Source organism: Crocodylus porosus, unplaced genomic scaffold, assembly GCF_001723895.1.
Source record: "Crocodylus porosus isolate Cpor-Errol unplaced genomic scaffold, CroPor_comp1, whole genome shotgun sequence".
Classification (NCBI taxonomy): domain Eukaryota; kingdom Metazoa; phylum Chordata; order Crocodylia; family Crocodylidae; genus Crocodylus; species Crocodylus porosus.
The window spans coordinates 6,428,569-6,451,606 of record NW_017728909.1 but is presented as its reverse complement, the minus strand read 5'-3'; the positions used below and the strand labels follow the sequence as shown (position 1 = coordinate 6,451,606).

At 45.1% G+C, this 23,038-nt stretch overlaps 1 protein-coding gene across 1 annotated transcript in view; it reads right to left on the bottom strand.

Moving 5' to 3' along the window:
* Positions 1-23,038, bottom strand: part of LOC109307664 (unconventional myosin-Vb-like) — a gene marked incomplete at its 5' end in the record, with an annotated part of 224,144 nt that overhangs the window by 70,035 nt on the left and 131,071 nt on the right. Inside the window, 3 exons of the mRNA XM_019531676.1 lie at positions 527-649; positions 19,662-19,802; positions 21,652-21,733. Coding sequence (XP_019387221.1) covers positions 527-649; positions 19,662-19,802; positions 21,652-21,733 — 346 coding nt within the window. The remainder of the gene's footprint in view (positions 1-526; positions 650-19,661; positions 19,803-21,651; positions 21,734-23,038) is intronic.

The following is a 23,038-nucleotide window of genomic DNA, read 5'->3' as shown; positions in this document are numbered from 1 at the left end:
TGGACCTGCTTGAGATGCATCTGTGGATGCATGACAAGAGGGGAGTTCCCCAACCTGTAGGTATGGTGCCGGTTGTTCCTCCCCAGGTGCATCACCTTGCACTTGTCTGAGCTGAATCCCATCCTATTCACATCTGCCCACCCTTGTAGCCTGTCTAAGATTGGCAGTAAGCTAAATACCAGATGAAACAATCAGTTTTGACTAACTTACATTATTTCAATGTAGCGTTCTGCACATGGTAGGGGGGTTAGTTTGTTTGTTTAAATGAAAAGACTCAAAACCACTTATTTTAAACTGTGCACAGAGTTTAAAGGTGAATTCTCAAAGCCAACCAATGGACTTGGATGCCCAACCAATATTAGTGGCAATCAGGCATCCCTAGGCCTTATGCAACTTTGGAAGTCCCCACCTAAAAGAGCTGAACATGGTTTAAAAACCAAAGCTATTTAAACTTCTAACTACCCTAGCCAGTGTGCGCCAGACTGGTGTGTTTAAAGAGCCTTACAGGCTAGATACGCCCAGTTACCTTATCTGCAAAGTGCACCACAATGAAAGAGGTGTTGGACATTCGCGGTTTCTGGAAGTGTTGGCTGGCAGAGTGTCTATCATACAATTTCTGGGCCCAGTTCTGGTCAGTTCCTTTAGGAACCTAAAGAAGGGAGAGAAAAAAAACAGGGTATATTAGTAGATGGCTTATGCCTTGATAGTGTTGTTAAAAACTTCTGAACTTCCTGTGGATGGCAGGGAAGGAACGGGTCCTTAGCGGGGAGCAAATTCAAGCAAGAGAGACAGCTTGATAAGAAGATTTACTGAGGTTAACTCATGTATAATGGACAGCAAGGGAGAGAGAAACATAGGAAAATTCATAGCTGGCATCACCAAAGTTTGTAATGTACATTAGCACAGAAAGTGAAGTTACAACAAAATGAACATCAGCCCTTCTCCAGATTTCACAGAGTTTCCAGACCCTCCGCTAATACCACGCATCGCAGCTCCACAGAGCACAGTGGTGCTCAGCTAACACGCACTAACTGCAAAGCTGCACAGGACTGCTAGGCTGTATGCATTTTGGGACTGGGGCTATTTTTAGTGTTTGGTCAGCTGGAAGCACGTTAACTTACCAGTGTTAAAAAAAATAAATAAGGGGAATTATGAACATCACCATTTGTTGAATTTGTTAATAATTGCAGAACAAAAATAACCCTTTTGGCATCTTAGTTCTTGCTACTTTGATCACTGCAAAACAAGTCCTTTTTATTTTTGCATTTGTATTCCAGTGCAAAAAAATTGGGCCTGTAATCAACATTTTTTTTTATTCAGGGTGAAATTTTACAGTACCAAACTGCAAATCTAATGCTTACTACTGATCCTCACTTCCCTCACTTTTCTACATTTAGACAAAGCTTATTATTAACTTGGGCAGAAATGTCAGCATTTTTAAGAACAAAGCCCACTTTTGGCAGCAAAATAAGACTTTTGTTTTAGAGAATTAAAGCTCAAAACAAGATTCAAAGGTTTAATTCAGGTCTTTCCAGAGAATCCCCAGCTCTTTAAAATCCGAGTATTGTAAGAGTGGCTCCGACAGCCACACGTGGTGCCTACAAGCATGGCCTGGCTAATCAAACCAAGCCAATAAATTTCCTTTGGGAACCTAAGAAGTACAACAAGAGACACACCTCACTCAACACAGAGGCTTTTCTGTTCTGTATTTGCTGATATTAAACAATATGTTGTCAGAGACTGATCCCTAGTGCAGGGCACAGATGAATTATTTACTTATACGCAAAATATTTATATACATTTTCCTCTTCCCTCCACCTTGCTCAAATAACTAGCGTTAGTTCTGCTTTCAGCATAGGTTACTATTTCGTCCCCCCTTTAATAGTTGCTGGGCACCTCGCTAACTTCCCCACAGAAACTACAGCCTGTGGGACAGGTGCAGCCCATGAAGCCCTGGCTTTTGCCAACAGGAACCATCTCTGCTCCCACCCTGGCTTCTTCTTTGGCACTGAACAGTCAGTCATAGGGTAAACATGCTTAAGGCTAGGAGCAGGAGCCCATCTCACAGGGGCAGAGTCCCTTTGTGGATCAGACCCTAAAAGATTACATCTACAATGCTTCCTGACTGTGGCTAGGCACGCTGCACCACCTTGGTCCAAAAGTTTGCTAAGACAACAATTTGGTGCAGCCCCAAGCACACACATTTGTACAAGGATCAGGCTCCCCGACTCAGGCATGTGTTCGGGACTGGGGCAATTGATCTACCCAACAAACTTGTGGGCCAACGTGCACATGGAAAGGATGGAGCTTATTTCTCAATGGCATGCCCAGTCTTGCTCAGGAAGCAGGGTAGACGTATCCTAAATAGAAGAAGTCGGTGGTGGAGCAAGGAAATGAATCCAGATTTCTTAAGTTCCAGGCTAATGCTCCGATAACTGGATCATTCTTGCCCTTGGACGCAAGGTTTAGGAGTGATAGGACACACTAGTGGTACAATTCCACTTCCTGAACCAATATAACATCAGGTTTAGGGGGTTTGTGCAGCTGGGGTGAGCAGGAAGAAGTGTGAGGAGTGCTGGTAGTCTATACTTTTCAAGAGTCCCATAGTAGTTTCACACACTAAAACTACTAGGCCTGATTTCCTAGGCCAACAGCAGTTGGGTACTTTCAGCTGAACTCCTCACAACAAGGAAAACGAGTTACATTTACTTTGGCTATTCTACATTTCTGCTAAGCCACTGTATAGTATTGCCAAAAGCTTTATGCTTCACTGCCATTAACACCATTTTTCTATTTTTTTATTTATTTATTTTTTTATAAATAAGAGAACATTGTTTGTACACCATTGTGTGTTCATTTACAAACTGCTTGGCAACTCCTCAGAATGAAAGGTCCTATAAAGCATAGGCTAACCCTTAAAAAAATATATAACTGCATCATATCCTATTGGGGATAAGCAGCTTGCCTTCAGAAGACCAGCATCGTTGTCTACAGTCACCAGAGAGCAATGCTTTGTTTGTTCTTTAAATCTATACAGCCTAGAAGCTACAAAAATGTGTACTAGCTCTGCTAGACCAAAATGGGAATGAGTTATGCCTTTTCATTCGAAGTCCCTTGAACCCACTACTCAGTATGATGAACAAAGCGCCACCAGGTGCACCCCAAAGTATGTTAAATGTGGCTTCTTCCCTGTTATTATTCAGGCATCACTCCCTCACTTCTGCCTACATAAACTGGTAAAAAAGAAGAGGAAAAAAATATTCAAGAGCAGTGAGCAACAAAAGTGACCTTGATTACTCTTGTCTTGCAACTGAGATATGCAGCCTAAAGGAAATGAATGAATTGAATGCCCTAAGGCTATCAGTAAGGACTAGCGAATGAAGGGAATATTTCATAAAGACTACGCTTAGATCTATTTTTGCCATCCCAATACTGTTTGAATGCAATCTCTGAAAACTACCAACACAGTCCTAAGCGCATGATTCTACAGCAGTCATGCAACACAAGAACATCTGTCTACAACTAAAGCTAAGATAAGTTTGTCTTACCAGTCTAAACTGGAGAAAGAGTAAGGTTTGTCAATCCGTTAGTAAAGAATGAAATCAATGGCAATCAGCACACCTGTATCGGATATTCCATATAAAAGGGACTTTACAAAAACTAGTGTCATCAAGTACTGAACCAAAAGGGTCAGGAGCTCTAGAAAATGCAGCACAAAGCAAATGATTTCTATTTGCAGACAGCTGTATTTAGACTGACGTTTAGACTCAAGCCCTTCAGCCTTAATCTGGAGCAAGCACAATGTGCAGCTAAGATACAAGTTGCTCTGTAAAACAGCTCAGCTCCTTGATTTTCATCTCTACCTCCACCTTTGCAAGCAGCTTTCGTTTACAGTGCCATGATATGGTCTGGCCATCACTCCTACCTCAATTCACCTGATCACAATCTGAATACCAAATAAGACAAGGTAAGGACTTGGGGGGGAGGGGGATATATTTTATTGATATATTTTATTATTCCTTCAGGAGCCACCTGGAAGGAATTTTTAGAAAGCTATGCCACCCAACCCTGTACTTTACTTGCAATACATAAATTACATTTTAATCTGAACTGAACACCTTGGATCGCTTTGTTGACTTTTACCATAGGTTCACCGACTAGCACCTTTCAAACAAATTCTCTGGAATACTTTAACATCAACTTTCTAGATGCTACGATCCACATCCAGGATGGCACCCTAGAAGCAACTGCATACAGAAAACCTATATCCACCATGCTTATGTCTCCAAAATGACCAATCATCCTAAACACACTAGGAAAGCTGTACTCCAAGCCAGGACCTCAGATGCCACACCTGCTCTCAAAGTACTTGTAGCTGTGATGGTCCAGAAATTATGCAAGAGGCAAGGATTTCTTAGGGCGATATCTTTTACTGGGCCAACCATGTAGCTGGGATAAAATTAGACATGCTTTTGAATGCAAGACTTACAACAACCACCTCATTAATCTAAAAACTGCCTTTACCCAAAGACATTTCAGAAGAGAAAAAGACTGTGTCTTTGAAAGAGCCATCCAAATACCCCACAGTAATCTACTACAATACAAAAAGAAAAAAAAACCCTCGCCCTCCCACCCGTTTTCAAACAAACAGTCTCCTTATCTCACACAACTCATCACAAGGGACCTACTTAAATTGTGGTATTGTGGTTCCCGTGATCACTGCAAAAAATGATATTTCCCATGGTTTTGTGCAGAATAGGCTGAAAAAAATTTAAAGCCCTCACTGGAACAGGCAATCCCTGCAGCCATATAGCACGTGGTTCAAGAACAAGCTACAGAGAGGCCTAGCTAAACTCAGTGACGGCACTGGTCAGGAAAGCAAAAGGGTTTCAGTGCCATATTTTAAGAAGCCAGATGCAATGCTATAGCAATGCTGCAGTCTGAAGATGAGTGAAAAGGCGGCCAGAAAAGATAAAATACATTTCAGCTCAGGATCATGAAAAGCAGTGCTCTGCAGGAAACTTGCATGAAGATGGTAGTAAATTGTTTTGTTCATCATGCAACGTGACTCTGGATGTGTCAAAGAAAAACATTACTAAGAAACATTTAGAGTCCGAGTTGCACATAAAGTGAAAGGCTGCTGCAGAGGCTGAAGGTAAGACCAAAAAACAAGAGTCTATGCCATCAATCTGTAAAAGAACCACCAAAAGCAGTTTGACAAGAAGAGAGGCCACATTCGCACACTGGAGGCATTCATGGCCGCTAACATCGCTCTGGAGAAAATTGATAACCCCACATACAGGGGCTACTTGAACAAACACATGCCAAATGCTGGCAGTTTCCCCATGTGCAAACAAGCTTCACCAAGATCATCTACCAGGAGTAATTGGTTCACGTGTTCAGTCTACAACTGCATTGGCAGAATATGAATCAATCTCGATTGTAGCAGATGAAGCAACAGACGCCCAAGATAACTATGTTCTCTCGTTTTATTTGTACCCGGGAGCTGGACAGACCATAACTTGCCTGTTTTTCAAATGCAGTCGGCTCACCTCGTGTCTGTCAATTTTTCTACTATGGCACAAGCTATAGTGAAGGCTATTGTAAAACTACAGCTTAAGTTTAACAAGATCTCAGCATTTCTGTCTGATAATGCTATGTATATATGTGCAAAGCTTTCTCTGATGTGCTCCACAGAATGATGCCCAACACAATTCATGTCGCCTGCAATGCACACATCCTTTATTAAGTGATGTCTCGCACACGTTTTCCTCATGTAGATAGCCTGGTTTCCTCTTCTAAAAAAAGGTGTTCAGACATTGCCCAGGCTGTAAGCTTTGATACAAGGAGTCCATTGCCAACCAAAACAGGTATCTACATGCGACTGTCACTTCCACCAGAGCCCGTGCTTACAAGGTGGAATTTGTGGTTTAACGCAGTTTGTCACCATGCAAAGAATATGAAGTATGACCTGCAATTTGAGCGCAGGAAGCTTGAAATTACACATAGCACACAGTGCATGCTTAAACTATGTGATCTTTTAAAAGAGGGCAACATTGAAGATCAAGTTAAGTTTGTGGCTGAAACTGCGATCCAACTTATGGAGCTTCTAACGTGGTTTGAAAGTTGGCAAGCTTTGATCCACCAAGCACACATGCAGCTGATGGATTTGATAAAGTCAGTCAAACATGGCATCACAACAACTTTCAAACTGTCAACATGAAAATGAGCGGGGACAAGAACTGTTTGCAGTATTTGCCAAGTTCAAATCAGTACTACAAATACAATCACAGAAACATAGAAAGTTACAGCTGGAAGGAACCTCAGGAGGTCACATCTAGTGCAACCCCTGCTCAAAGCAGACCCATCCCCAACTAGATCATCCAAGACAACGCTTTGTCTACCCGAGCCTTAAAAACCTCCACGGATGGAGCTTCTACCACGTCTCCGGGTAATTTGTTCCAGCGTTTTACTACCCTCCTAGTGAGAATTTTTTCCCCACCAATATCTAACTTAAACTTCCCTTGCTGCAACTTGAGACTATTACTCCTTGTTCTGTCGTGTGCCACCACTGAGAACAGTCTAACTCCATCCTCTTTTGAACCCCGCTTCAGGTAGCTGAAGGCTGCTATTAAATCCCCTCTGTCTTCTCTTCTCTACACTAAATAAGCCCAGTTCTCTCAGCCTCTCCTCAGAAGTCATGTCCCCCAGGCCCCTCGCCATTTGTGTTGTCTTCTGCTAGCCTCTCTCCAATCTGTCCACATCTTTTCTATAGTGGGGGGCTCAAAACTGAACACGGTACTCCAGATGTGGCCTCACCAGCGCTGACTAGATAGGACTAATCACTTTCCTGGACCTACTGGCAACACACCTACCAATGCAGCCCAGGATGCCGTTAGCCTTCTTGGCAATAAGGGCACACTGCTGGCCCATGTTCAGCTTCTTGTCCACTGTCACCCCCAGGTCCTTTTCTGCAGAGCTGCTGCCCAGCCGGTCAGCCCCAGCCTGTACCAGCGCATGGGAATGTTCCGTCCTAAGTGCAGGACTTTGCTTTTGTCCTTGTTGAACCTCATGAGATTTCTTTTGGGCCAATCCTCCAATTTATCAAAGTCACTCTGAATCCTAGCCCTACCCTCCAGCATATCTACTGCTCCCCCCAGCTTGGTGTCACCTGCAAATTTACTGAGGGTGCACTCTACGCCATCTTCCAGGTCATTGATGAAGACACTGAACAAAACTAGCCCCAAGACTGATCCCTGGGGCACTCCACTTGATACCAGTTGCCAACTAGACACTGAGCCATTGATTATTACCCTCTGAGCCCGAAGCTTCAGCCAGTTTGCTATCCACCTCACAGTCCGCTCATTCAGCCCGCACTTCCTTAGCTTGCCTGCAAGAGTGTTGTGGGAGACCACATCAGAAGCCTTGCTTAAATTGAGGTACACCATAACCACTGGTCTCCCCATGTCCATACAGCCAGTCATCTCATCACAGAAGGCAATCAGGTTGGTCAGGCATGACTTGCCCTTGGTGAATCCATGCTGACTGTTCGTAATCACCTACTCCCCCAAATGTTTAGAAATGGATTCCTTGAGGATCTTCTCCATGATTTTTCCAGGGACGGAGGTAAAGCTGACTGGTCTGTAGTTCCCTGGATCCTCCTTCTTCTCTTTCTTAAATATGGGCACTATGTTTGTCCTTTTCCAATCATCTGGGATCTCTCCCGATTGCCATGAGTTTTCAAAGATGATGGCCAGCACCTCTGCAATCACATCACCCAACTCCCTCATCACCCTCAAGGGCATCCCGTCCGGCCCCATGGACTTGTATATGTCCAGCTTTTCTAAATGGGCCCTAACCTATTTGACACTGTTGGCTGCTCCTCTCCTCCCCAAACTGTGCTGCCTGGAGCAGTAGTCTGGGAGCTGACCTTGCCTGTGAAGACTGAGGCAAAAACAGGCATTGAGTACATCAGTCTTTTCTGCATCCTCTGTCACAAGGTTACCTCCCCCATTCATTAAGGGACCCACACTTACCCTCATTCTCCTCTTGCTACCAACATACTTGTACAAACCCTTGTTACCCTTCACATCCCTTGCCAACTGCAACTCCAATTGCGCTTTGGCCTTCCTGACATCATCCCTCCATGCCCGAGCAATGCTCTTATATTCTTCCTTGGTTATTTGTCCAAGTTTCCATTTCTCATAAGCTTCCTTTTCGTGATTTACTTTACTGAAGGAGTTCCCTGCTAAGCCAAGCTGGTTTTCTGCCATACTTGCTGGTTTTCCTGCACATCGGGATGGTTTGTTCCTGCACTCTCACCAAGGCTTCTTTGAAGTACAGCCAGCTCTCCTGGACTCCTCTCCCCTTCAGACTGGCTTCCCAGGGCATCTTGCCTACGAGTTCCCTGGGCAAGTTGAGGTCTGCTTTTTTGGAGTCCAGGATCCTTATTCTGCTGCTCTCCATCCTTCTTGTCCTCAGGATCCTGAATTCTATCATCTTGTGGTCACTGCCCAAGTTGCCATCCACTACTACATTCCCCACCAAGTCTTCCCTGTTTGTGAGGAGCAGGTCAAGAGCATGGCCCCTAGTTGGCCACTCCAATACTTGCACCAGAAAGTTGTCCCCAACGTTTTCTAAAAACTTCCTGGATTGCCTGCACGCTGCTGTGCTACCCTCCTAGCACATGTTAGGGTGACTGAAGTCCCCCGTGAGAACCAGGGCCTGTGATCAGGAAACTTCCGCTAGCTGTCTGAAGAAAGCCTCGTCTACCACTTCCTCCTTGTCTGGTAGTCTAGAGCAGACCCCCACCACGACACCACTCTCGTTTCTCTCCCCTCTGACTCTAACCCAAAGACTTTCAACAGGCCTATGTCCAGTTCAGTCACTACCACTGCAGTTCAAACAACCAACTGCCTCCCTTTTTTTAGTGCTGTTTGCATTCTTGACCCCAGGCAGGTGCCTTTTCTGAGTTTTGACCCTCCTCATTGCTCAGCTACTGAACTCAATCCCTATATAGCATAAAGAATATGACAAGGAATGTGCTGCTTACATGAACTTTGTCAAAGAGTGCCAAATGCCTTTGACTGCAACTGCTTTGGGAGTTTGTTTCCAATTGGTTTCCACATCTCCACAGCTTAGCAAAATCCTGCCTTACCATTCCAGCCAATTCAGTGGATGCAGAATATATGATCTCAGTGTATGGACAAACGTTCACATTGCAGACACAGCGGATGTCAGTTGCAACTGCTGCTAGATGCTGCATTTAATAACTAACATGAATTCTTTCCATCAAGGTTAGTATTATTTAGTATTACTAAATTTTTTGTAGAACACTAATAATAAATTATGATATTATTTACAATTCATATTGTGAATACATTTATATTCATAATATATTTCAATTTAGATTTAATACTGGAATTTATAATAATGCAGTAACGTAGTTGATATTTCCACAGACTTTCCTATTTAATTATGCCATGGTTTTTGCCTCTTGGCCAATCAGTAATGAGGGGGGTTCACCATGAAAAGACCACAGAATTGGCTCTGGGCATTGCGAGCAGATCGCTCAAATCTCTTCGCTTGATTTAGGTAGGTCTCCACTCAGTCATGAGAGGCAGACACTCTACTGATCAACAGACACCTAATGGGACACAGCCCTACCTTAAGAATAAAAGCAAGATCTGTAAGCATATCTCCACTGCCACCAGAATCAAGTTAACATGCCTGTGCAACAAACTATTTTAGTGGTGATTGCTTGGTCCACAGTGATAACCACTGCATGTGGAAAGTGGCTGGCTAGGAGCCTGTCTGACTGCTTGGTACAAGCCTTTGCAGCATCAGGTTTGTGCCTCTCCTGAGAGAAAAGCTTTCCAACCATTCTTAAAGTTTCACCTCCCATGTCCTAGGTGGGCTAAACATTGAGCAATAGATTATTCTCGGTCTGATCAGAGCCATGATTTCATCCCCAGGTATATAAAAAAAGAAAACAGAATTTCTTAAACTTGACAGATTCTATTTATTTTCTTTTTTCTGGGAGAAGGATGCGGGGGACAGACCCCAGATCAGATGGCTCTAAATCTGAAAAACAAATGCTACCATGTGCTTCCAGGAGGCACACCAAATTTCAAGGCAAATCTGTGAAATTTCTGCTTCATTCCATCTATCCCTCCATGACGGCTGCTGATGGCCAGAGAAGTGGGTTGGGGAGGGAAGATTTGCAGGGGCCTGGGTTGTAAAATCCGCAGCCAACAGCAACAAGATTGCCAACTCCTGAAGTAGCTCATGCCTCTCTGAATCAGTTAGTCTCCAAGGCAAAAGTGCTCAACCTTTTCAGAGCCAGGACACCCCTCCATTTTTTTTTTGTAATGTGATGGCACCTGTGCTTGAGAAGCACCATTGGTGCTGCCTGTTTACCTCACTGCTTCTCAACCAGGTGCTGCTGCCTCCAGGTGAAGCTGCCTGTGTGCCGGCTGCACAGCCAACCCAGGAACAGCTGCAGCGTATGTGCATGAGCCTCTGAAGTTAGGGCTTTGCTGACCCTAAAGCAGACAGAGCTGGATCAGCTTTCCACTACTCCCTCACCCCCCACACTCCCCCCAGAAACAGAGGAAAGCAGGTGGAACCGTCACAAGCATCTGTTTTCAGTTCAAGTGTTGGAGGGAGGGAAGGAGGGGGAATGGGACGGGGACAGGACCCCTTCTTCCTGACCTTAGACTAACAGTGCTAATGATCTCTGCACTTTTATTCAACATAGAATTAACCTGCAAAATTCCTAGCAAGTAAGTAGGTAGGAAGGTACCTTACTGAGACCAAATGCTGTTCAGTTTTCTTCATTGATATACACTGGCATAAAACTATTATCTTACATAGAAATACATCTATTCTCTATAACTAGAGAGGGTTCCTTGGTATCCAGCCAGAAGATACCAAGCAGCCTTTGCTTTTATCCCTAGGGTCAGAAAAATTCATGGCAAGCAACACTTGCTACATCCTTCTCTGTAGCCAGAGACGCGAAGACCATCCACTCCATTGCTCTGACCACGGACAGATTTATACTGCACATGCCAGTGTGATATAGTGAGACCAGAGCTAGCTTTAAACCAGCTGGATAAGGCACCAAAACAATAAGGGAGGAGAAAACTCATCACCAAGAAGAGTGGTTCTCAACCTTTTTTGTTCCGGGACCCATTTCCCAAGATCGATGGCTTGTCCTGACCCACACTCCCGTCCCTGCAGGTGCCTGACCCAAAGTCCTTTGCCGGTGTCCCTCACCTGCAAGCCACAGCCCTCTGGATCTGCTGGTGCCCTTCACCCCTAAGCCACAGCCCTCTGCCTCCCCCCACTCTCCCAGGCCACACTGGTGTCCCTCACTCCCAATCTACAGCTCCCTTGTCCCCCCAGTTCTGCTGGAGGGGGCCCCCAGCTGCCCCCATCCCACTTGGGCTGGAGCGCGAGCAGCAAGTGCAGGGCTCCACACCCTGCCGCCAGCCAAGACATGCAGCTCCCCACCGCGAAGAGCTGCCCCTGCCTTATTTTCACGCTGAAGGGCCAGGCACCTTCTCATCGCTCCCCCTGCCCTGCTGCAGCCCCATGTCTGGCCACCGTTCCCAGAGCCCATGTGCATGCACACACACACACACACCGCCAGCTGGACAGTCCCCTGGACCTCCATCTCCCACTCCCTATAGGCTAACCTGCATCCAGTGGCTGGTTCTGCTCCTACGACCTGGCTTCACTGTATGCTGGCCATGTGCATCTGCATGCACGTGCATTTGCTCCCTCCAACCATCCCAAGCAGCATTAGCAGCCTGGAATGGTGCCAGCCTACACAGGGAAACCCACGCTTTCATGGGTTTTGCAGGGACTTCCTTGCAACCCTTTCAAATATTCTTGCGACCCACTTTTGGGTCGTGACCCACCAGCTGAGAAATGCTGCCCTAGAATACAGCTCAACACTGAGTACATTCATGACTTCTCTTTTATAAGGTCTTTTTTAATTTATGCACTTCTCAGTAAAACCTGCTTCTGGCCACAGTGTATTTCAATATACAAGCAGAATGAGAGATCGCAGGGTTATTTGTTCTTCCCTAGAAACAAGGTCCCACCATCTCCAAGTACCTCCAGCCGGACTGTTACACGACCGGTCAGGTACACGTCTTCGTTCTTTTATGCTTCCTGAGAAGCATCTGCCATAAGCTACCCTTGGAGACAGAAGACCAGATGAGTGGACTCACATGGAAACCTGAGTATTTTCATGGTAATGTTGTGATCATGCTGCAAGCTGCGGTGGTCCAGGAAAAAATTCAAGGCAAGGATTTTTGTGGCTGGTTCCTTTTATTGGACCAACTGCATACCTGGGAGAGACGCAGACAAGTGTACCTGAGGAAGCGTAGAGCGATACTCAAAAGCTTGACTATGTCCTTCCCTGCTATTCAGGAGGTCCAGTAAAAGATGCCACCCACAAAAATCGTTGCAATATTGGAAAGACCACAGAACCCACACAGATTTATACAGAAGCCATCTCATCAGGACCAGATCATTTTATTCATTGGCTCCCACAAGGAAAAAAAAAAAAATGGTTCAGTTCACCCATGTGTTAGTCACAGCAATCACCTTTGATTACCAGTTTGTGCAACTATACTTGTCTCTACGGTTTCCTTGCCCCCACTAGCTCTCCCCCAACTTTCAGTTCAAAGGTTGGCCATATACTGTTTAAATCCTAGACTTGTGGCAGCCTGCCTTTGTTTCACTTGTTTGTTCGGTACCTACTGGGACTGAGTAGATGCCACTGGAATAGAAACAAATCTATGGCACACTCTGAGACCTGGGTTCAAAACGGAAACTATTTATTTTATGCTAGTAAGATTTTCCCAGCCTTCCAAACACCTAACCACCAGAGATTAGGGAACATATCAGATAAAAAAAAGGGAATGTGTTCACTCTGACCTTCAATCTCCAGCAAGAACCAGGGGATGAACAATGGAATTTATTCAAAACTACTAGTTTAGCAATTAAACACTAATAATAGGAATTTCAATTATTCTCTCTTCAATGTATATTAAAACCCGAATTGCCTCGGTATTCCAAAACTCTGCAGCGCTCCAAAGCTTTGCTGCATATTCTGATGCTCAGGAAAATAATGTGCTTGCCTTCTGAGGCAAAAAGGGTGACAGAATGATGTAGAAGGGGTTATTTTGCCATCCGATTAGAACTAATGAAGGACCACACTGGAAACCCCAAAGGTGCTGCCCTTCTTTTAGCCTACATGCAGCTGCTCATACAACACAAGTCATCGATGATTTAGCTGCACAGCATTGAAAGATGCCATGTTTATTTCCAGTGATTTTCAGCAGTGCAAGCAACTAACAGATCATGCAAGGAAAATGTATTTTTTATACTGGTACTTGCATTGATGTGTGCAAAGATATGATTGGGATTCAAAGCTATCCAACCAGAGCCCTGTATCTGGCCAAGACCAAACAGAAAACAACTGGCAACTGCACTGGAGTCATAAATAGCCACATTTATATTTTGGACAGATTTTAACATAATATGTTTATGCAGATACCATAGCTTAAGGTAAAAAACAAAAATAATATTTATTGTGGAGAGTGAATGTTTGCAGTTTGTTGAACAAGAGATCCTCCTACAATATGAAAAGTTAACTATTATGCCATGTGTCACTGGAAAGATAATTTCTCCTTCTTTTCAAAGTAAAGAATTAGGTCTGATTACCACAAGTGGTATTTTTAAAATATGAGCCACCTAGATCACTTTAATCAGTTAACCTCGTTTAAATTGAGTTTGTGCTTATGGAATAAAGATTTATTATGACATTTTGCATGCCCTGTATTCTTTTAAATGAAGAAAGTCATATAGCTCAAAGTCTCCAGACAATTCTACCTTTACCAGGGCAATGCCTCTAAGATTGCAGAAGACTGACCTTGGAGCCATACAAAACAAAAAACTCAGCCTTCAGGGATAGGGACAGATGTTGCACATAAATGAGTTTAAGTGATCAGAAGATGATTTAAACCTGTAATGGAATACAAGTTCAGTGCACAAAAAATAGTTTCAATATGGCTGAAACCGGTTTAAGATAAACCTGGTTGAAGGTAGTATCAGACTTAACTGATTGGGATCAAACCAGTTTATGGAACTTCTGTCCCCTACCCCTTCCTGGTTCAAGTTAAATCACAGTCCCCCAGTATCCCAGCATGCTCTGCAACCCTGGGCTGGGCTGTCTGTTCCAGCCAAGCAGGGTTGGTCCCACCCCTCCCCTCCCTAGCCAGAGCATCATCCCTCCTTTGGCTGGCTGACAAGCGGGTGGGGGTGTGAAACCCTGCTCTGGAGTGCAGCCAGGTCTGCCTGGCAGAGGGAGCAGCAGCCCCTGCCAGGGGTCCGCAGCCTCCCCCATCCCCGCTCACTCGCTCAATGCTCCAGCGGCAAGAATAAGGGTGTGGCCAGGCCCCAGTAACCTGAGGGGAATGGGGGGGTTTAATCCCCCCATTGTGGGTGGAGGTGGGCAGTGAGGGCACCGAGAGGTTCTGCTTGTGCACCTGGGATCACAGCAACCAGACATTAGTAGCCTGAGGGAAAGGTGGGGTTTAATCCCCCCATTGCAGGCAGCAGTGGTGTGAGCACCAACATGGTGGCAGCTCCATCCCATGCTGAAGATCCCCACAGGCAGGTCCCGCACTCCAGAGCCTGGGCCAAGTCCCTTGGAAGAACGGCAAGCAGCGCCCAATGCTAATGCGGGTCCAGCTATGGGAAGGGAGATGTGACCTGGCTGTAGGCACGGAGGGGAGATGGAGGGGAGCCAGGACTTAATCACTCGGCACAACTCACTGCTGCCTCCTGCGAGGGTCAGCACCTGCTGCCTCCAGCCCCATGGGGCGGGGGGGCAGGGCCACAGGTTGCAAGCAGACTGCACAGCTCTCCACCCCCCACCCCCTGTCCCAGTGGCAGAGCGAACTATCGGGGTGGGCGGAGGCGAGGCACTTGTCGCCTGTCACCTGCTCACAGCAGCACTGGGCGCTCGGAGAGGGCTGCCGTGGCCCAGTTGTCATTGGTGATACGGAGGGGGTGCACGCAGGTTGGCAGTGCGCCCCCTGTGAAAAGCACCGCCGACGCGGCTGGCAGCACCTGCAGGTGGACACCACTTGCCACCCCCTCCTCCCTGCCACCCACACTGCCGGCAGCGTCTGCAGGCAGTCCCCGATTGCCACGGGCTGCTGCTGATGGCATCTGCGGGTGGTCACTGACCTCCAGTCAGCACTCACTCAACCCCTTCCCCCACCCCACGGCGTTCATGCCAATCCTCGCCTATGTCCCTGAGCCATGAGGCCAGGCCAGGCCAGACCAGACTGTGGCCATCTATTGCTTGCCCCTGCCACTGTCCATGCCCCTGGCAGCCTGCTGCGAGCAGACAGTGGATGACAGGTGCTTCACCTCTGCCCACTGCAATGATCCGCTCCACTGATGCCAGGAGAGGGAGTGGGGCAGGGAATTGCACTCTAGCTACAGTCTGCCTGAAAACTGTGGCCCCCACGTGGGGCTAGAGGCAGAAGATGGCAGGTGCTGACCCCTGCCCATAGGGCCACCCCAGCCCAGGCCATGCTGCCACAGCAGGAGGCAGTGATGAGTTGGGCTCCATGATGAGCCCAGGCTCCCTCCCACCCCCACTCTGCACCTGCAGCCAGGTCACACTCCCTCTCCCCACATCCCCTCCTCACAGCCAGACCTGCATCAGCATTGGGCGCCGAGGTACAGGCCCTGCCCGAGGGAATTTTCAGCATGGGACGGAGCCAGCACCGTGTTAGTGCTCGCGCCACTTCCCCCTTCCCCTCCGGCTACCAGCATCTGGCTGCTGCAGCCACAGATGTACAAGCAAAGCCTATTAGTGCCCACACTGCCACCACTCCCATCAATGTGGGGATTAAACCCTCCATTCCCTTCAGGCTACTAGGGTCTGGTCACGCTCCTGCTCCTGGAGTAGTGAGTGAGTGGGGATGGGGGGGTATGGACACCCCTGGCAGGGCAAAGGCACACCCTGCTGGGGTCCCTGCAGGCCAAGGTGGGGGTTTAAGCCCCTCCCCAAATCATACCTTGCCAGGGCCTGGACAAGCGCCACCTCCCAGCACAGCTTTCCTGCAGCCAAGGGCTCGCTGTAGTGCCCCGCAGCTTCTAGTCTAAGCCACTGAATGCATGTGGCTGCATTTCTGGAATCAAAAGTGAGTGTCTGTTCCCTTGCAAATCAGTTCAATCTATGCAGGTTAGACTAGCCTGAAAAGATTGAATCAATTCAGGCTCAGTCTTTTTGAATGTCAGCCCTTAGCCAAGGAGGGAAAAACTGAACTCAGCCTTGACAGAGGTGCAGTAATGCTTCTCTACATCCACATATGCAGAGGCTCTTTCAAAAAGAATTAAAAACCTCCTAAAAGCCCAGTCAAACTTCTGACCGTCACCATGTGCCAGAACAGTCTTTAACGTGTCCCATCATCAATCTCTCACTTGCCAAGTCTAAAGGCCTCTTTCTGCCCACAGTCTGTGCCCAGACAACCACTCATGCCCCAGTGTCTCTCTCTGTCCCACCCATGTCCATCTTTTCCAGGTTCTCTTCAAGCCTTTCTGACCATGCTTCCAGTACTTCCTTCTCCTGCCGTTTCAGGAGACTTTGTCCCTGGCATCCCCAACTTCTCTAATTCTTACCACTTCTCTTGTCCCCACCTGTTGGCACCATCACTATCACAGCTGTTACTAAAGCTCACATCCCTGGTGTTCTCTCTTATTCCCTTTTCCCCCTTCTCTGAACACAACTGATCTCATTCTGCTCTTCACAGTATGTTTAATTCCCTCTGCCACAGCCCTGTGGAGATTCTGGGCAGCTCTGCAATCCGTGGAGCAGATGAGGGAAGCAGCCATAACTCAGACAAGGTCCCAGCAATGGGAGTATGCAAAAGCAATTTTAAAAACATGCTCCCAGTGGGCTACAAAAGTTTTGTAGTCCGCTTTTAGGGGCTCAAGTTCCTTTAAGCTCCTACCTCGATTCAAATCCCATTTCTTTCACTGATGACATACAACCCTCTGTTGATCACTCCTCCCTTTTTCATTTAACTCTGAAGCGGTTATTGCTAAGCTTTAAAGCCACATGTACTTAGTTCACTAAATTGCTTCAGGATACAGTTTGTATGGAAAAATTCTTCACAAAAATAATCAGCTGTATATTAAAAATGAAGGGGGGAAAAAAATCATGCTGCGAGACAAGAACTTTGGTGACAAAAAGCCCCATTTCTGCTCCAGTATTTCATTATGTTGCAGGACCCCTAGATGGAGTTTCAAGTCCTGGAGTATATTTAACAACTGTACTATGCATTAATGAACTGACTTGCCAATTGGCATATTGTTCTTTATACCAACCGCAGCTTATAGCAAAGCAATTCTCTCCCCAGGATGCTTCAGTACACAAAGGGCTTTGCTATTTTGTAACAGCAAGGAGGAGTGGAGGAGAGTCTAGAAATAAAGGCAGGGACAAGGAGGAGGTGTAAGGTTTTACCAAGAAAGCAGAGCAACTTGCACTTGACACGCTCACTGAAAATGTTAAAAGCTGTGAAACATTTGCACGTTATTATAAAAGAGTCCATTACAACCGCAACTAATCACTCCAGCCCCCAAAGCGCAGAGGCATACTGTAACAACATCAGCAATCAATGTACTAGGAATTACTCATGGTGTTTCAGTTCTTCAGCAACATGGTATGGATGAAACAGCAGCACTTGACAAGAAGCGGAGAGAATGGCAGGGTAAAGCTGTTCTCACTAGGCAGCAAGATTTTGCTATCGGCCGGAGTTGGAGCAGTGGTCTCCCTAGCCAGTCACCATCAGCAGTCATTGCTAGATACTTCAGAGCTATCAGCAAGACATTTTGCCAGAGGACTCGGGGGCCAGCAAGGAAGCATTCCTTCTCCCCCGTACGTCAGTAATCAGACATTGGCTCAATGCCTAGAGTGCAGCCGGTGAAACAAAATGGTATCGAGTAATCGAAAGATTCGTGACCTCCTTCTGAGCTCACATTTGAAATGACACTATTCTGAGGATATTAAAATTAGATTTAATTTGTTCTTTTCTTTTAAATAAATTATAATCAGAAGCCCTAACAGGCAGGAAGACGACAAGCTAAGAGGAGTGTTAAAAATGGAAGTCACCTTGCTCCCCATCACCAGCCTCACCACACACCCACATCTTCATTAGGCCCAGCCTCACTAGTGTTTTATGCTGGTTGGGCACTCATGATGCTTATACCACAACTTAACACTTTTCCTCCAATGGGAACCATCCCTCTTCATGAAGACCATGCCATTAAAAATGGCATGCAAAGGCCTGGTTTGGTACTGAAGCAGGAGCTGCACCATATACACATGTGTTTTTTCCACCATCTTCTCAACTAATCCATCTTATGCCACCTGGCATTTATGATCTCAGACTGCAGTATGCAGTTAAACAACTTATTTTAAAGAAAGCCAGTGATGACTAAAGACTTGATAAAACAGATTCATTTAAATGAAAAAAAAACAAAAGGTCCAACCCACAGATCTCATAACCAGAAATCCTTGCTGCCAGCATCTCAGACATAAAATATACCCTTGTTGGTTGGCTATATCATCACCTCCAATTCCCAGCCGCCTAAGTATTGGACTTTCTTCCCTCTCAATGGCAAAGTCAATCACTGCGTCACATAAGAAACATAAGGAAGCAAGTAATCAAATCAATCAATCTCCACCAAAGGCAGGCCATGCCTCTTAGTAATTCCCAACAGGGACAAGGGAGTTTAAATAGTGAATCCAAAGAGCGTCTCTTTGGTTCCCCACTTCAGACCAACGTGTTTGTCTGATAACCATGAACAGCAGTGAGATAACAAGAGCTATTTGTGAAATCCTTGTCAATTCCTGTAATTACTCACATTGCAGAAGTAGAAACCAGGGTTGAAAAGTGAGCACTGATATCAAGTACTAACACTGGTCTGTCCAGTTTAGGAGGTTGATAGCAATAGTCTTCAACAATGTGGGTGTCCCTACGGTCTTCAAAGCGTAGTGAGAAGCAAAACAAGCTGCCTGCGCTTAAAGAATGGGATGACCATTGCAAGTCCTACAACTAGTGTAACTAGGGCTGTGTGAGCAGGGCATTAGCTTTAGGTCTCAATTTATAGGAGGCACCAGAACGGTGATGGTCTCTAGGAAGTCTATGCCATGGTAGCACCAGTCCTATGTTGCAGTGGCAGCAGCTGCAGCATCAGACACTAACAAGTGCAGGGACACTGCGACAGCATCAGCATGGGTCTTTCAGTCGCCAGGACAAGTCAGACCGACATCTCCGCCTGCAAAACTGGGTAGTTACACCTCTTGAGTTCTGCATTTGAAAACAGCAGTCGGGTTACTACAGGACATGTTGCAGACTGTGCCACCTTCTCAAGGGCCTAGCATGGGATATAAATTCAACAAGAGTCGCAAGATGGCCCTGCCTACTCCTTGACGGTGCAGCTGGCCGGAGCCAATGATGATGGTGAATATGAATCAGACAGATATACTGGGAATAGCCTATTCTTTAACTTCTATTTAGAACGATAAAAATGGCAGCGATTACACAAAAGTTGTTCTTTACCTTACACTCTTCATCCAGCAGGTCCAAGATACCAAGTTTAGCTTCTATAAGGTCTATGCAGGGCTGGTTGTCATAAAAATCTATAAGAGTCCAAGGGATTTGTTCCTTCATGTACTCTTCTTGCTCCAGCTTAAATACATGCTGTGATCCGAAAGACAGTAATATGCAATTAATTTGCTTGAAGAAAATCACAGATCAATTAATTTTCACCACCCTATTGTAGCCATTAGGGGCATATAGATTTCTTAGAAATGGTTAAGGAGCCCTATAAATTTAACTGTAGAAAGACATACAATGTACCTGCAAGTACACCACCACCTGCAGATACCAAAATCAGAGTAAACATATGAAAGTTAAACATTATGAAGTCTGAAGTGGAAGTATTCTCTAATTAGAAAGCTACCCAAATGGTCCCTTCAGATGTGGGGAGTGCATTCTGTGAGCTATTTGAATGCAATTACAAAAAATTAAGTCTAAACTTTGATGTTGACTTTGTTGTGTCCACATGGCAATACTTTCACCCACACCAGTGTCTTGAGTCATGTTGTTTCTCACCACACTTGGGGAGAATACAACAGATTCCCATCACAGCAACATAATGTAGCTGATGCAGTACTAGAGATCATAGTACAGTACTAAAGCTACATAGAAGCCAAGTTTCCAAGAGTTATCAGCATCAGAGCTTTGATGAATTAAAATGTCTTCTGAAGATCGCTATTTTTGTGGAGACTTTTGGCAAAAAAAGTTCTCCTACTGGCAGAAATTTCTCAGATTTATTCACAAGCAGTTAAAAATTCAAGCAAACGTTTCTGATCTATTTTAAGTCCCAGGGGACGGGATTTTTCAAATGCACTTTTTTCCCCTTCCGTGCTGACTTAAAAACCTCTTCAATTAAATCATCACTTCATTTGACATTTATTAGCTTCAAAAGTACCAATCATACATACTAAACAAGTTATACTGTGCAAAACCAATCCAGACCTTCACCTGCATTTTTTAAACACTGCACTGATACTCCAAGTTTGTAGCACCATGCAAAGAAAACAGCTTTTGAGTAGAGTGCAACAACTTCAGAAGAAAAGAGGAGCTGCACTAGTGTACATAGCTGCTGTTTCACTCTGCTGTGTGTGCATGTGTCTACCATGATACAAGGCAGATACATCACCTCAACGTTGACACTGCGTGAAGCACAAATTCAAGTCAGAGTGGTTTTACCAGACTTATGCACATGTAATAGCCATACAGAAAACAGCTATAAAGAAAACTGCTGCCAAGCAGCAGATCCCCACTCCCTTTTTTGGAGCTGCTACACAGTTTATCCAGACCTACAGATCCACTTTAACAAAATTAGAGTCAAATTCTGCTGCTCCTCAGATCAACACAAAAATTCCCTATGAGCTTCAGCGAAAGCAGAGTCAAACAATTTGTTCTGTAGCTTTCATGTTTAACTCTGAGTATATACAGCCCTCCATGTACATGTTAACATCTCAGAGAGATACTGTGCCAGAACCTAAATGATACTGGGATACGGGACCCACTTCCAGTTCTCCAGGTAAGGGAAGCCTTTTAACAGTCGCTCCTTTGTTTAAAACCTGAAAGCCAGATTCAGCACAAGTTCTGAAGTTTATTTCACTTGGGGTTGAAGCTGCAAATAATGCATTTTTTCCAACTATTTCCATGCACCCAAGAAATATTATAAGGCCTAAATTAGCATAAAGTTGTTCATAAACACAGTTTCAGATTTATAACAAAGTCAAAACTCAAACAAAACTTACCTCTCTCATGATGACTATTTGGTACAACCCTAATGCAGGATTGCTACCTATGGGGGACTATGCTATAATTAGGAACATTTATACCAACTGTGTAATCTCATCTCAGTGGTGGCAAGATCAAGCAAAGTCTGGTACACAAAAATATGTCTTTGATGACTGCCTGTTGCTTACAGTTTTCCATTAAATCTTATGCAAAATTCCCAGATGGGTCTTACCAAGTTGAACTGCTGCTGGAGCTTTTCATTGGCATAGTTGATACAAAATTGTTCAAAGCTATTCACTTCAAAAGTTTCAAACCTGCAGAACAATGAATAAATCAGTGCAACCATTGCTGCTGTTGCTTCTTTTAACATCTACTTTGCTGTCGTTGTCTCGGTGACATCACCACATATTCAGTCCCCATATTCCTTCTTCCCAGCCCCAGACATATTATAATTCCTGTTCACCAGACCCGCCTCTTTGCGTACGCTAACTAAAGCAATCTGAAAGGTCTCTCGTTAGGCAGCATACAGATGTTTAGTATCTATGTACCTTGTTTCACACTATATCACCATCTGCGTTAGGAAGTTTAACAAACTTCCTTGGGTACCAAGAAGCATTATTAAGCATTAAGGCTAAGCCCCCTTGCTGTGAAGATGAGTGCTCAAACACAAGTTGCTGAATTCCAAGAGACAAAAAAACCCAAACAAAACATGACTATATTCTGAATGGAAGTTAGCTGAATAGAATGAAAAATGAACTATACTCTTGATTATAATATTTATTGTAATCCCTCATAGCGTTAAAACTCTCTTAATGCACGACACATTTACCTTTAAATCGAAGTAGGACTAAATGGGCATTTTTCTAGCAATGAGTGAGAAAAAAAAAGAGCGCTACATTTAAGATTAGTATCTGATTCAGCCACATATTCCATGAACAAAGGCAGGCTTTGATTATTCCCATGCCTTCAATAACATCATTCCCTTTGCAAAAAAAAAAAGGTCTCCTTTCCCTCTACAGATAAGCCAGCAAGTTATAGGCCAAAGTCTCTGCTCAAGTCAAGGCAAATAGGGGAAGAAAACAGGCTTATTACAATTTTGTAATTGTAGACATGCACAACAGCTACACCAGGAAGGGATTCACTCCCGGTGTGAATTCATACCCCTGGCACAGTCTTCCAATATCCCCCTGGGCTTCTTTCACTCGAGAGCCCTTAACTCAGAGCAGGGGGTATGAACTAGCTCCATCCACACTGAAGAACATCGAGCAGATGTCAATAGTGCTCATCTGGAAATCAATAGGGATTTTACCATCAGCTTCAGCAGAAAGACTCAACTCACAGTAAAAATATTGAGACCATTTCCCTGGTATCTGTTAACTTCACAGGAGCTAGGCAAGCAGAGAGCTCTGCACTTTCAGTAACTTAACCTGCAACAAACCCACTGCAAACCATTAGGACAAGCCTGGGCTTGTACTAATAGGGGTCTCATTGTTACTCATTATTGTTATCACCGTTGTTATGGGTCAGCTGCTCTTTACCCAACATCCTTTTAGGGGCCACTTGGAGATAAACACTTGAATTGAATAAGTATTTCTAAGGAAAGTCTGAAAAAAAAAAAA